The following is a 14,800-nucleotide window of genomic DNA, read 5'->3' on the forward strand; positions in this document are numbered from 1 at the left end:
CAAGCAATTATGTCTTATCGAAACAACATAGCCAAAGAAAGCTTTCCATACAAAATCATACGGTTTGGCCATGCTTCATTTTCGTCACACAAAGTGCTCCCGTCATGCACAACCCCGATGACGAGCCGAGCAATTGGTTCATACTTTTTAATGTGCTTCAGCTTTTTCAACCCTCACACAATACATGAGCACAAGCCATGGATATAGCACTATAGGTGGAAGAGAATATGATGGTGGGGGTTTATGTGGAGAAGATAAAAAGGGAGAAAGTCTCACATCGACGTGGCTAATCAATGGGCTATGGAGATGCCCATCAATTCATGTCAATGCGAGGAGTAGGGATTTCCATGCAACGGATGCACTAGAGCTATAAGTGTATGAAAGCTCAAACTGAAACTAAGTGGGTGTGCATCCAACTTGCTTGCTCATGAAGACCTAGGGCATTTGAGGAAGCCCATCGTTGGAATATACAAGCCAAGTTCTATAATGAAAATTCCCACTAGTATATGAAAGTGATAACTCAAGAGACTCTCTATTTGAAGAACATGGTGCTATGATGAAGCACAAGTGTGGAAAAAGGATAGTAACATTGCCCCTTTTCTTTTCCTTTTTTTTCCTTTTTTTTGGGCGGGCTTCTTTGGCCCCCTTTTTTATTTAGGCTTCTTTGGCCTCTCTTTTTTATGGGGCAATGCTCTATAATGATGATCATCACACTTTTATTTACTTACAACTCAATATTACAACTCGATACTAGAACAAAGATACGACTCTATATGAATGCCTCCGGTGGTGTACCAGGATGTGCAATGATCTAGCATAGCAAAGATATCAAAAACGGACAAGCCATGAAAACATCATGCTAGCTATCTTTCGATCATGAAAGGCAATATGACAATGAATGCTCAAGTCATGTATATGATGATGATGGAAGTTGCATGGCAATATATCTCGGAATGGCTATGGAAATGCCATGATAGGTAGGTATGGTGGCTGTTTTGAGGAAGATATAAGGAGGCTTATGTGTGATAGAGCGTATCATATCACGGGGTTTGGATGCACCAGCGCAGTTTTCACCAACTCTCGAGGTGAGAAAGGGCAATGCACGGTACCGAAGAGGCTAGCAAATTGTGAAAAGGTAAGAGTGCGTATAATCCATGGACTCACATTAGTCATAAAGAACTCATATACTTATTGCAAAAGTTTATTAGCCCTCGAAGCAAAGTACTAGTACGCATGCCCCTAGGGGGATAGATTGGTAGGAAAAGACCGTCGCTCGTCCCTGACTGCCACTCATAAGGAAGACAATCAAAGAAACATCCCATGCTTCAAATTTGTCACACAACGGTTACCATACGTGCATGCTACGGGACTCGCAAATCTCAACACAAGTAATTCTCAATTTCACAATTACTCAACTAGCACGACTCTAATATCACCATCTTTATATCGCAAAACTATTGCAAGGAATCAAACATATCATAGTCAGTGATCTATAAGTTTTATGTAGGATTTTATGACTAACCATGTGAATGACCAATTCCTGTCATCTCTCTAAATAGATACAAGTGAAGCAAGAGAGTTTAATTATTTCTACAAAAGATATGCCCACGCTCTAACAAATATAAGTCAAGCAAAAGAGCATTCTACAAATGGCGGTTTTCTATGTGAAGAGAAACAGGCAATCCAAACTTCAAATGATATAAGTTAAGCACATGAAGCATTCTATAAAGCCATACTCAAAATATTCAAGTGAACTGCAATGATCATTTTATAAATCAACCAAGGATTATCTCATACCAGCATGGTGCATAAAAGAAAAGTGAAAACTAAATGCAAAAGATGCTCCAAGACTTGCACATATCGCATAAACGAAACGAATCCGAAAACATACCGATACTTGTTAAAGAAACAGGGGATGCCTTCCGGGGCATGCCCAAGCTTAGACGCTTGAGTCTCCTTGAATATTTACTTGGGATGCCTTGGGCATCCCCAAGCTTGAGCTCTTTCCTCTCCTCCTTTTCCTCATATCGAGACCTTCTCGATCAAACACTTCATCCACACAAAACTTCAACAGAAAACTCGGTAAGATCTGTTAGTATAATAAAGCAAATCAATACTCTAAGTACTGTTACAAACCAATTCATATTTTGTTTTTGCATTGTTTCTACTGTAATAGCTTTTCCATGGCATAATCCACTGATAGAAATTAATAGTTTCATCAAAACAAGCAAACTATGCATCAAAAACAGAACAGTCTGTAGCAATCTGAACATTCACCATACTTTTGGTACCCCAAAAATTCTACCACAATTAGGAAAAATAAACAATTTGTATAGAAAGACAGTGCAAAAAGAATCAGAACCATTTGATGTTCTTGTAAAAAATGTAAAATCTCGCACTACAGCCAAAGTTTCTGTCCTGCACCGCACAAACCAACAAACAGTGTAAACATCCTAAAGGCAAACCTTGGAACATTATTTTTATAATACAATGGAATTGTACAAGGGGATAATTATTTTTGATGAAAAGTTTCTGTAATTAAGATTCACAAAGTTTCCGTGAGCATGAACAAAGTTCAAGGCTAGCTCCCACTTCAACAATGCTTGTTTCTCTCACTTTCACTTTCCTTTTTGAAAAGTTTTGGGTTCCCCTCTTTCTTTTTTTGTTTTTAGACTATATGAAAGCACTCAATAGAAATAAATGACTCTCTAAAACTTCCGGGTTTTCTCCCTGGCAGCGCTTTCTTTAAAGCCATTAAGCTAGGCATATAGTGCTCAAGTAATGGATCCACCCGGATCCCAAGGTATATCAAAGCCAATTTTAATTAACAATGATTTGTAATTTAGTAGTGAGCACAAAGTAACATATATCATGCAACAACGAAGTCTAACTCTCTTCCTATGCATCGGCATGTCATAAAAGAACAATTCATCCACACCAAGTAAAGGCCAATGCATAGTATAAACAATTTCTTGCAATTTTATCATATTGGAAACATAGAGAGGCGGAGATATAGTTCCTCTCTCATAATAATTGCAAGTAGGAGCATCAAGCACATGCATATTATATCTATCAAAATCATCATGTGCAACGGTAAAATGCAACCCATCAACATAATCCTTAATAAGCACAAACTTCTCCGATATAGTGTAGTTTGGAGAATTCAAAATGATAACAGGACTATCATGCGTGCGTGCAATAGCAACAATTTCATGTTTAACATAAGGGACTATAGCAAGTTCATCTCCATAAGCATCATTCATATTGCCATCTTGGCCACAAGCATAGCAAGCATCATCAAAAAGGGATATTTCAAGAGAATCAACGGGATCATAACAATCATCCTTCGGTAAGCACAAAGCGAAATTAAACAATGTATGAGTTGAAGAGTTACTCTCATTAGATGGTGGGCACGGGTGATAAATCCGCTTTTCCTCCTTTTGTTCTTCGCTCTCCTCATCATCTTTTTCATCCAATGAGCTCACAGTTTCATCAATTTCTTCTTCCATAGACTCCTGCAAAATATTAGTCTCTTCTTGGACAGCGGAGACTTTCTCAATAAACGCATCAATATTGGAGTTATATTCATAATTTTCATAGCAATATCTAAGTATAGCAAAATTTTCAAGTCTGTAAACTGAATCATCAAAATCTTCAAACTCTTTAAACATAGATTCAATCTGATAAGCACCCATAAAAGCAACGAATTCTTCTATTTGTTCCACATCATAGTAATCATAGATACCATTATCATAAGAAGCCAAGGTTTTATTATCATTGAATTTGCATGAAAAGGGAAGGTGTGGAGACTTTATCCTAGAGCAACAAGTATAATCATGTCTTAAGCATAGATCCCGAGCATACCAACGCAACATATAAATTTGATCCCATAATAGTTTCCCTTTTTGTGTCAAGCGATAATCCCTAAAGTATTCACGTTGATCCAACGTGTCTCCCATAACATAATTGAATGGGGTTTTCTCGGGATTATTAAAGTAGTACATAATTTCTTTCACATAATGAGCATCGAGGGTTTTAGGAGGTTCCCCATCTCCATGAGTAGCAAGTACACCTATTTTTTTGGTATTTCATGTTCAATATCCATAACTAAAGATAGAGAACAACTAAGAACAGCAAATAAAAATTACTTAGTGATAAAGCAAACAAGCACACACGAGAATATTCACCCCACGCTATGACTCCTCGGCAACGGCGCCAGAAAAAGGTCTTGATAACCCACAAGTATAGGGGATAGTTGTAGCCTCTTTCGATAAGTAAGAGTGTCGAACCCAACGAGGAGCTAAAGGTAGGACAAATATTCTCTCAAGTCCTATCTGCCACTGATATGACTCTATGCATGCTTAGTGTTCGCTTTACCTAGAACAAGTATGAAACTAGAAGTGTTTTGTAGGTGTTGTTGGATAGAATTGCAAGATAATAAAGAACACGTAAATAAAAACTAGGGGTTGTTTAGATACATAAGCAATAAAGTAAATATAGCGAGTGTGGAAAAGTGGTGGTAGTAGTTGTGAAATTGTCCCTAAGCAATTGACTACTTTACTAGAGCGATAGCAAGTTTTATGTGGGAGAGGCCACTGCTAGCATGTCATCCCTGACTTGGAATTCTATGCACTTATGATTGGAACTATTAGCAAGCATCCACAACTACTAACGTTCATTAAGGTAAAACCCAACCATAGCATTAAGATATATTGGTTCCCCTTCAATCCCGTATGCATCAATTTCTATGCTAGGTTGAAGCTTCTGTCACTCTTGCCCTCCAATACATAGTCCTATCAACATACAACTAACCCTATGGTGTGATCCACGTGCGCGCTCATAAGATGGGCACCAAAGAACAGCAACATAACCACAAGAAAATTAAACCAATCATAGCAATTCATCAATCACCGATAGGACAACAAAAATCTACTCAGACATCATAGGATGGCAACACATCATTGGATAATAATATGAAGCATAAAGCACCATGTTCAAGTAGAGGGTACAACGGGTTGAGGGAGAGTGAACCGCTGAATATAGATGGGGGAAGATGATGGAGGTGTTGGTGTAGATCGCGGTGATGATGATGGCCCCCGGCGGCGTTCTGGCGCCACCGGAAGCAAGGGGGAGAGAGCCCCCCTTCTTCTTCTTCTTCCTTGACCTTCTCCCTAGATGGGAGAAGGGTTTCCCCTCTGGTCCTTGGCTCCCATGGCGTGGGAGGGGCGAGAGCCCCTCCGAGATTGGATCTGTCTCTCTGTCTCTCTCTGTTTCTGTGTTCCTGGATTCTGGCCTGGCACCATTTCTTTTATATCTGAAGATCCGTCACTCCTATTGGATTGAAACCTTCGCCCGGATATTTTTCCAAAAATTAGCTTTCTTGCGGCCAAAGTAGAGCATCAACCGCCTTACGAGGGGCTCACGAGGGTCAGGGGTGCGCCGAGTGGGTCCAGGCGCGCCCCCTGCCTCGTGGCCACCTCGGGCACCGTTTCGCGTTGATTCTTCCTCCGGAAAATCCCAAATATTGCAAAAATATTCTCCATCCGTTTTTATCCCGTTTGGATTCTGTTTGATATGGGTTTCCTGCAACATAAAACATGCAACAGACAGGAACTGGCACTAGGCACTGGATCAATATGTTAGTCCCAAAAATAATATAAAAAGTTGCCAAAAGTATATGAAAGTTGTAGAATATTGGCATGAAACAATCAAAAATTATAGATACGACGGAGACGTATCACCTCCACCCTCGTGGCTCCCCTGACCGACTTCTTTCGCCTATATATCTCCATATACCCTAAAAACATCGAAGACAACAATAGATCGGGAGTTCCACCGCCGCAAGCCTCTATAGCCACCAAAAACCAATCGGGACCCTATTCCGGCACCCTACCGGAGGGGGGATCCCTCACCGATGGCCATCTTCATCATCTCGGCGCTCTCCATGATGAGGAGGGAGTAGTTCACCCTCGGGGCTGAGGGTATGTACCCGTAGCTGTGTTTTTGATATATATCTCGTGTTCTTGAGGTGATACGATCTTGATGTATCGCGAGCTTTGCTATTATAGTTGGATCTTATGATGTTTCTCCCCCTCTACTCTCTTGTAATGGATTGAGTTTTCCCTTTGAAGTTATCTTATCGGATTGAATCTTTAAGGATTTGAGAACACTTGATGTATGTCTTGCCGTGCTTATCTGTGGTGACAATGGGATATTCACGTGATTCACTTGATGTATGTTTGGGTGATCAACTTGCGGGTTCAGTGACCTTGTGAACTTATGCATAGGGGTTGGCACACGTTTTCGTCTTGACTCTCCAGTAGAAACTTTGGGGCACTCTTTGAAGTACTTTGTGTTGGTTGAATAGATGAATCTGAGATTGTGTGATGCATATCGTATAATCATGCCCACGGATACTTGAGGTGACAATGGAGTATCTATGTGACATTAGGGTTTTTGTTGATTTGTGTCTTAAGGTGTTATTCTAGTATGAACTCTATGATAGATCGAACGGAAAGAATAGCTTCATGTTATTTTACTACGGACTCTTGAATAGATAGATCAAAAAGGATAACTTTGAGGTGGTTTCGTACCCTACCATAATCTCTTCGTTTGTTCTCCGCTATTAGTAACTTTGGAGTGAATCTTTGTTGCATGTTGAGGGATATTTATATGATCCAATTATATTATTATTGTTGAGAGAACTTGCACTGGTGAAAGTATGAACCTTATGCCTTGTTTCCTACCATTGCAATACCGTTTACGCTCACTTTTACCACTTGTTACCTTGTTGTTTTTATAATTTCAGATTACAAATACTTATATCTACCATCCATATTGCACTTGTATCACCATCTCTTCGCCGAACTAGTGCACCTATACAATTTACCATTGTATTGGGTGTGTTGGGGACACAAGAGACTCTTTGTTATTTGGTTGCAGGGTTTCTTGGGAGAGACCATCTTCATCCTACGCCTCCTACGGATTGATAAACCTTAGGTCATCCACTTGAGGGAAATTTGCTACTGTCCTACAAACCTCCGCACTTGGAGGTCCAACAACGTCTACAAAAAGAAGGTTGTGTAGTAGACATCAGCCGGCAGCTGGAATTTTGGACTCGAAAAGGAGCAAATATTAGAGACCTATTTTGCGCAACTCCAGAAGTCCTGAAACTTCACGGAGAATATTTTTGAAAAATATAAAAAATATTGGGCGAAGAAAGCACCAGAGGGGGCCACCTACCATCCACAAGAATGGAGGGCGCACCCTTCGGTCTTGTTGGCCCCCTGGCAGGCCCCCGACGCTCATCTTCTGCTATATGGTGTCTTTTTCCCTGAAAAAAATAAGAAGGGCTTTCGGGACGAAGCGCCGCCATCTCGAGGCGGAACCTGGGCAAAACCAATTTAGGGCTTCGGCGGAGCTGTTCTACCAGGAAACATCCCTCCGGGAGGGGGGAATCATCACCATCGTCATCACCATTGATCCTCTCGCCGAGAGGGGGTCAATCTCCATCAACATCTTCACCAGCACCATCTGCTCTCAAAACCTAGTTCATCTCTTGTATTCAATCTTTGTCTCAAAACCTCAGATTGGTACATGTGGGTTGCTAGTAGTGTTGATTACTCCTTATAGTCGATGCTAGTTGGTTTATTTGGTGGAAGATCATATGTTCAGATCCTTAATGATAATTAATACTCCTCTGATTATGAACATGAATATGATTTGTGAGTAGTTACGTTGGTTCCTGAGGACACGGGAGAAGTCTTGTTATAAGTAATCATGTGAATTTGGTATCCGTTCGATATTTTCATAGATGTATGTTGTCTTTCCTCTAGTGGTGTTATGTGAACATCGACTACATGACACTTCATCATGATTTGGGCCTAGGGGAAGGCATTGGGAAGTAATAAGTAGATGATGGGTTGCTAGAGTGACAGAAGGTTAAGCCCTAGTTTATGTGTTGCTTCGTAAGGGGCTGATTTGGATCCATATGTTTCATGATATGGTTAGGCTTACCTTAATTCTTCTTTTGTAGTTGCAGATGCTTGCGAGAGGGGTTAATCATAAGTGGGAGGCTTGTCCAAGGAAGGGCAGCACCCAAGCGCCGGTCCACCCACATATCAAATTATCAAAGTAACGAACGCGAATCATACGAGCATGATGAAAACTAACTTGACAATAATTCTCATGTGTCCTCGAGAGCGCTTTGCTTTATATAAGAGTTCATTGAGGCTTGTCCTTTGCTACAAAAAGGATTGGGCCACCTTGCTGCAACTTGTTTACTTTTTTTACTTGTTACCCGTTACGAATTATCTTATCCATTACCGATAATTTCAGTGCTTGTAGAGAATACCTTGTTGAAAACCGCCTGTCATTTTCTTCCGCTCCTCGTTGGGTTCGACACTCTTACTTATCGAAAGGACTACGATAGATCCCCTATACTTGTGGGTCATCATCAGTCAAGATATCCAAGCAAACCTGGCCATCCTCTTGCTTCCGAGATTGCCAAGATCCTCTCGGTGTCTGCCACAGTTGGTTCTCTCACTAAGACTCTCGGGTACCAAGGTCCGAACACCTCAACCATGGCATCTCCGCATGTGCTCTCAAACATCTGGAGGTACTCGTTTCACGAATCAACGGTCGTGCCATATGCAAGCATCTGGAGTGCGGTCGTGCACTTCTGGTGACCAGAGAAGCCAATCGTTCCCACGACGTCCTTCTTTAGGATGAAGTAGTCATCATAGGACCGAACGCCATGGTACAAACGATCGAAGACAGTCTTGCGCATCCGAAAACGACGGCGAAAATGGTCAACCAAGAGTGCATCCGCGGCAAAGTAGTCGGCCATCAGTGTCAAATGGTTGCGCGCCCTGTTACGGTTGAGCACTCGATGACCCTTGATCCAGCCCTTGAAATTGAGAACATGTTCCTCCGCACGCTCTGCGTTTTCAATGGCCTCCTGCATCATTGCCGTCTCATTGGAGTACTCTTGTCGGACGACTGAACACACTGCTCATATATGTACTCCAAATCGGAATCCATTGCTAGAAAGAAGAAGAGAAAACTGTTTTTAGCTTCGGTGATTCATCGAACAGTTGTCGAGCATGGTGAGTATAGCAGTCGCGGATGGTACCTGGCGGGATGGTCGGAGGATAGGGGTTGAACGACGACGGAGGAGAAGTGAGGTGGAGCCCCACTGGAGCGCTGGAGGTGACGGAGACGTGGAGTTCCGGCAGGGGTGTGACATGATGGTCGGGGTGGTGGAGCGGCATCGAAGGCAATAGAGAAAGAAGGAATGAGAGAAAATGGGAAGGATGGAAGCGCGGGTCAGGGAAGGGTTTTGAGTGGACCGGGGATGTCGGAGTCCTACGTGTCTGTGCCCAGGCTTGCAAACCTCCCCGTGTTTGTCTCCGGTTTACGGGAGAAAACGCGTCCGAACAACTGGACCGATACATCCCGCATTGGATGGCTTTCGTGGTTCGGACAGTATGGTCCGAACAGACGCGGACGATTTACGGGTGCAGCTCGAAGATGTCCTGATGTGTGCTCAGACACGAACACATGCGTGCGTGCAAAACCTCTCCTCTTCGGACCCAGCCCCAACGGCCACGTCTTCTTCCGTATAAACAAGAGGTAAATACACTAGGAGTCATTGAACTTGCAAGCGACGGTCAGTTTGGTGCATAAACTTGTAAAATACGTGTTTCTGGTCATTGAACTTGCACATATGTTCATATACGGTCACATTTTGCGTACGCAGACATATCTATGGCCTACATTTTTTTTGAGACATGTATCCATGGCCTACATGGCATGCCAGGGCTCGTTGTGGGCCACTATCACAAGGTAGATTTACATAAAAGTTTTCATTTATTAAGCTCCTAAAATAAAATGATAAAAAACAAGGAGATGACGGGTTTTGAACAAGTGAACTGCCACCACCAGGATTGTGTGGACAACCACCATACCGGATGATCATTCATGTTTGGAAATCACTACTAGTTTATATATCATATAAACACATACCGACTTTTAAAAAAAGAAATGCAACCTGAAGAAAGAGCGCAACGTGACTCGACCATGTGATCTCATGCTCAATGTTAACAAAGATTACCACCAGGCTACTATAACAGAAAATGTCCAGAAGAGATAAACATTTTTCATGTTTTTATTCCTTCTTGTTCTATGTAAGAACACAACTTATATTCTTGTGTTTCTGATATTTAAAAATGATTATGTATTACAAAAAAGGTACATGACATTTAGAAGAATGTAAAATATTGTAAAACATATGTGTGTAAATACGAAAACATAAGTTGCATTTAAACAAATTTCATGCATTTTAGAAAAAAAATCATAACAATTTTAAATATGTATAAAAATATTCGCGTAGTTTACAAAATGTTTTGTATGATCCAAAAATAACATGTATTTTGAAAAAGATTCTGAAACTCGTATTTGATAAAATCTTAATCATATGTTTAAAAAATATTAAACATGTATAAAAATGTTTTAAGATTATACTGGAAAAATAGACACAAAAACATATATTTAAAAATGCTAATCATGTATTTGGAAAATGTTAAACATAATTAAACATTTTTAAACATATGTTCTGACGTGTATGTATTTCCAGTATACAATTAAAAACATTTTTATACACGTTCGATATATTTTTAAACATATTATTAACATTTTCTAAAATACAAGTTTTGAAGCTCTTTCTAAATACTACATATTAAATATTTTTGCATTATACGAAACATTTTTTAGCTATGAGAACATGTTTGTACATTGTATACACATTTTAAAAAATATCATATTCAATTTTTTGAAATGCGTGAACATTTTTAAAATGCAACGTATGTTTTTTAAGTCCATGAATTTTACAATGTTTAAACAATTTTAAAAATGTCACGTATCTTTTTTTGTAACATATAAACATTTTTTAAATGTCACAAACACAAGAATATAAAGTTGTTTTCTTACATAGAACAAGAAGGAATAACAACATGAAAAATGTTTATCCCTTCTATACATGTTGTGTTGTTGTAACCTGGTGGTAATCTTAGTCAACGTTGTCCATGAGGTTAGATAGTCGAGACATGGTGTTCTATTTAATTTTCGCTCCGTGTTTATATGATATAGAAGATGTTGATAGTTTCATTCGGGCGTAAATGATCATTCTTCTGGTGGTTGTCCACACGCCCCAATCAGCGGCAGGCCGTGAGTTCGAAACCCCATCGTCCCTTGCTTTTTAATAATTTCATTTTAGGGGCTTATTACTATAATACATAAATAAAAGAATTTAAGAGCTTTTCTGCAAATCTATCATGCGACAGCGGTTGACAGCGGGCCCTGGCCACGCTGGCATGCCACGGATACGTCTATGCACATGAAATGTGACCGTATATGAACATTCGTGCAAGTTTAATGACCAAAAACACGTATTTTGCAAGTTTGTGCATCAAATTGCACGTCGCCTGCAAGTTCTATGACTTTCAATGTATTTACCTCTATAAACAACTGAAAACGAATCACCTCCACGTCAAAGAAGGAAAACGAATCACCTCTCCGCGACGCCACCCGCATCGACAACTCAAAACCCGTCGCCTCACTGTCACCGACCCCGGCGATCACCGGCGAACAAGGGATCAGTGTACTTCTCTCTCCAAACGCGAAGATGGATGAAGGGAATGTGGCGCAGCAGCTCAAGCAGATGACGGACTTCATCCGCTTGGAAGCCGTCGAGAAGGCATTCGAGATCGAGGCCGCCGCCGCCGAGGTAACGCTGGTTTCCCCTGATATTGCGCATCTTTTCTAGATGACCGGATAGTTTCGGATCTCGGCTGCGATCGGCGAGATCCGCGTCGCGGAGGGTTGGATCTATTGCATTGTTGCCGGGGTCGCGCATTGGAGCGGACTGGGGCGTGGATCGGACAGTGGCGTCGTCGTAGGAAGTCTGTGTTGGGGCTCCATGGCTTACCGGAGTGCTCGCTGGAGTTGTTTGTCTTGCGTTTAATAGCAAGCTCTGTTACAAAAGGGTGTGCTAAGAGCCTAATAAGATACAATGCAAATTCAGAAAAGTGGAAAGCTAGAACTTCAGATATATGTTCCCGTGAATTACTCTGTTTCCTTCATTGAGCTGTCCGTTCTTCTGGATTATTAGAATATTTTAGTGCTGTCATGATTTGTGTGATGCCTTTTGAAACTTTGAACTGATGAATGATAATTTCTCAGGAATTCCAAATCGAGAAACTACAACTGGTGGAAGCTGAAAAGAAGAAGATCAGGCAAGACTATGAAAAGAAAGAGAAACAAGTTGCTATCAAGAAGAAAATGTAAAAGTTCTCATTCTCGACTGTGCTGTTTATATTATTTTATTTTACAAATTGCACACTGGCAAATACTTGCTCCTCATAAGTTATTGATATAGAACTTTTCACCTTTTTGGCACATGACCTGCTCATGTGGATATAAAGAAATCAGAACAGAAGAATAACTCTCTGAAGTTGATCGTGTGTTACCTTATGCAGCGAATACTCAATGCAGCTCAATGCTTCCCGAATTGAAGTTCTTCAAGCTCAAGATGATTTAGTAAAGTCCATGATGGATTCAGCACGGAAAGAGCTACTGTACCAAAGCCGAGACCATCAATCTTACAAGAAACTTCTCAGGATACTTATTGTTCAGGTCAGCAGAATGGAATTTGCATCCTTTTCTGTAACCTGAATATGAAGCATGAATTTTGTTGCAGCTATTGCAAGTAGTAGCTCATATGAACCAACACACATCTCCATATGGGTTGTGAATGCATCCCTTGCTAGGCATGTACAAATGTCTGCCCTCAAGATGAGACACACGGAATTTCAGTAACTAACCGGTTCCCTTAGTGCCGCATCTACCATTTTCAAAGCCATTCCCTGGTCACCCTGGGGTGGTAGTGAATTTGAGTCGATTGTTCTTGAATTTAGTCAGCCAAAATCGCAGCACTTGATGTGAAACTTTTTTATCAAAAAAAAAAAAGTGTTCTCCATCTCCCTGAAGAGTAACATTTCTACTTGTTAGAATGGATTTCTAATCGTAATACTCTATTGTGTTTTCAACTTTTTGTATGTGCTAGTTTTCAAATTTTATATATGTTCTTTGATTTTACGAACTTTAGAACATAAGTAGGCAATAGTTGCATGCAAAGTAGTTGCTGTTGAAATGGAATCATTAGACTTATCTATCCCTAAGTAGAGTGACTTAGACCTGCCTTTCTTTTAATAGCCTCTATTTCCATGATTCTTTCATAATTTGAAAATTGAATGTAATTGGTGCCTGAGTATTATCTAACGCATAAAGTTACCTGACCAGAGCTTGCTGCGTCTGAAAGAGTCGGCGGTCATTCTCCGCTGCAGGAAGGAGGATCTTGAGCTTGTTGAATCGGTCTTGGAATCTGCGAGGAATGAGTATGCGGAAAAGGAAAATGTATATCCGCCTGAAATCATGGTAGACCACCATGTCTATCTGCCGCCTGCTCCCAGTCATTACAAGGAACATGACCTGTCCTGGTAATACTTGCAATCTTCTGTGGGTAATAAGCCACAAGTCCTCATGCTCATTGAATAATAAAGTGTAGATCTGAATGTCTAAAGCTTACTCTTGTATCTTTTATTTTAGCTCTGGTGGAGTTGTAATGGCTTCTCAAGATGGAAAAATCGTCTTTGAGAACACGTTGGATGCTAGACTAGAAGTGGTTTTCAGAAAGAAGCTGCCAGAGGTATGTACCATGTTCCTTTTTATTTGGCCTTGTCATTTCTTAAGTGATCCTGTTGAATGTCCCCTGCATGGTTGACATTTACACTCTAATGTACACAATGGGAAAAAATGCAGATAAGTTTAGCATTTTAGTGTATTTGATGTGCCTGAGGTTGGTAGTAAAGCCTTTTCTTGTGTGGGGATAGTAAAACTATCTTGTTGGTTAACATATGCAACTTACAGTTTCCATATTCCAGCCCTGCAGTTATCCAACACAAATATACCTTTGATCCTTTACTGTATGCTGTTTTCTGAAAGAAAGAAAGGCTCTTTTTGGGTCCATTGTCATGTTCCCCACTTGATCATGGTCGTCTGCCTTTAAATTCTGTTGAGCATATTATATGACTACGTAATTAGCGATATGTCTTCTCTCCTTGCTATCACGATCTGTTAATATTTGTGTGGCACATGTACCTTTTTCAGATCCGTCAAAGCCTTATTGGGCAGATAGCTGCATGAACAATTCTTGTAAACAGAATGCTGCACAGCTGCTGCTCGGCACCTCTTGATGATGATCTTCGAGAAATCTTTTTTGTGGTTCACCAGTAATTTACACAGGCTCACTCTTTTGGTCAGGGGGAAGAACCCTTTGTCACTGATGACTCGAGACTTAATTATGCCACGCAAGCATAATAAGATGAACTACAGCATTGGGCGATTTCTCTTAATAAGGCATCGATTTGTGTAGTGAAGCCATTTATGTGTACACGTAATTTGTTACCTTGATGAAATTGGCCTCTTCGATTTTCATATATCTGATTTAGAACAACTGAACAAGTGTTGACTAACACATCGCACACCAGTAGGGGATGTCATGGTTGCCAGGGGTGTACCCTTACGTGCCCTCTTTCATTCAGTCAAACGAAGTAGTACATTCCTAAAAGTGATACAGTATAATTTTTAAAATTTCTTAAAAAAAAAAAACTTAGTTTATTCCATTGAACTAGAGAGAGTTCGAAGGTATCCTAAGGATCACCACGTTGTATCCCTAATCATG

The 14,800-nt window shown here is 40.5% G+C and overlaps 1 protein-coding gene across 1 annotated transcript; it reads left to right on the top strand.

The window, feature by feature from the left end:
- The first annotated feature begins 11,542 nt into the window (after positions 1 to 11,542).
- Positions 11,543 to 14,557, top strand: LOC119275476 (V-type proton ATPase subunit E-like). Its single transcript, XM_037556327.1, has 6 exons — positions 11,543 to 11,785; positions 12,241 to 12,341; positions 12,537 to 12,693; positions 13,360 to 13,556; positions 13,666 to 13,765; positions 14,227 to 14,557. The coding sequence occupies exons 1-6, from the start codon at positions 11,684 to 11,686 to the stop codon at positions 14,260 to 14,262; spliced, it is 693 nt and encodes a 230-aa protein (XP_037412224.1). The 5' UTR covers positions 11,543 to 11,683; the 3' UTR covers positions 14,263 to 14,557.
- The last annotated feature ends 243 nt before the right edge of the window (positions 14,558 to 14,800 follow it).

Source organism: Triticum dicoccoides, chromosome 3B (assembly GCF_002162155.2).
Source record: "Triticum dicoccoides isolate Atlit2015 ecotype Zavitan chromosome 3B, WEW_v2.0, whole genome shotgun sequence".
In the NCBI taxonomy this organism is placed as follows: Eukaryota; Viridiplantae; Streptophyta; class Magnoliopsida; order Poales; family Poaceae; genus Triticum; species Triticum dicoccoides.

Bases quoted from the DNA above. Each gene is read 5' to 3' on its own strand.
- LOC119275476 (XM_037556327.1), top strand. From the start codon at position 11,684: ATGGATGAAGGGAATGTGGCGCAGCAGCTCAAGCAGATGACGGACTTC. The intron at 12,342-12,536 runs GTAAAAGTTCTC...TACCTTATGCAG, and splicing joins GTTGCTATCAAGAAGAAAAT to CGAATACTCAATGCAGCTCA. The intron at 13,557-13,665 runs GTAATACTTGCA...CTTTTATTTTAG, and splicing joins AAGGAACATGACCTGTCCTG to CTCTGGTGGAGTTGTAATGG.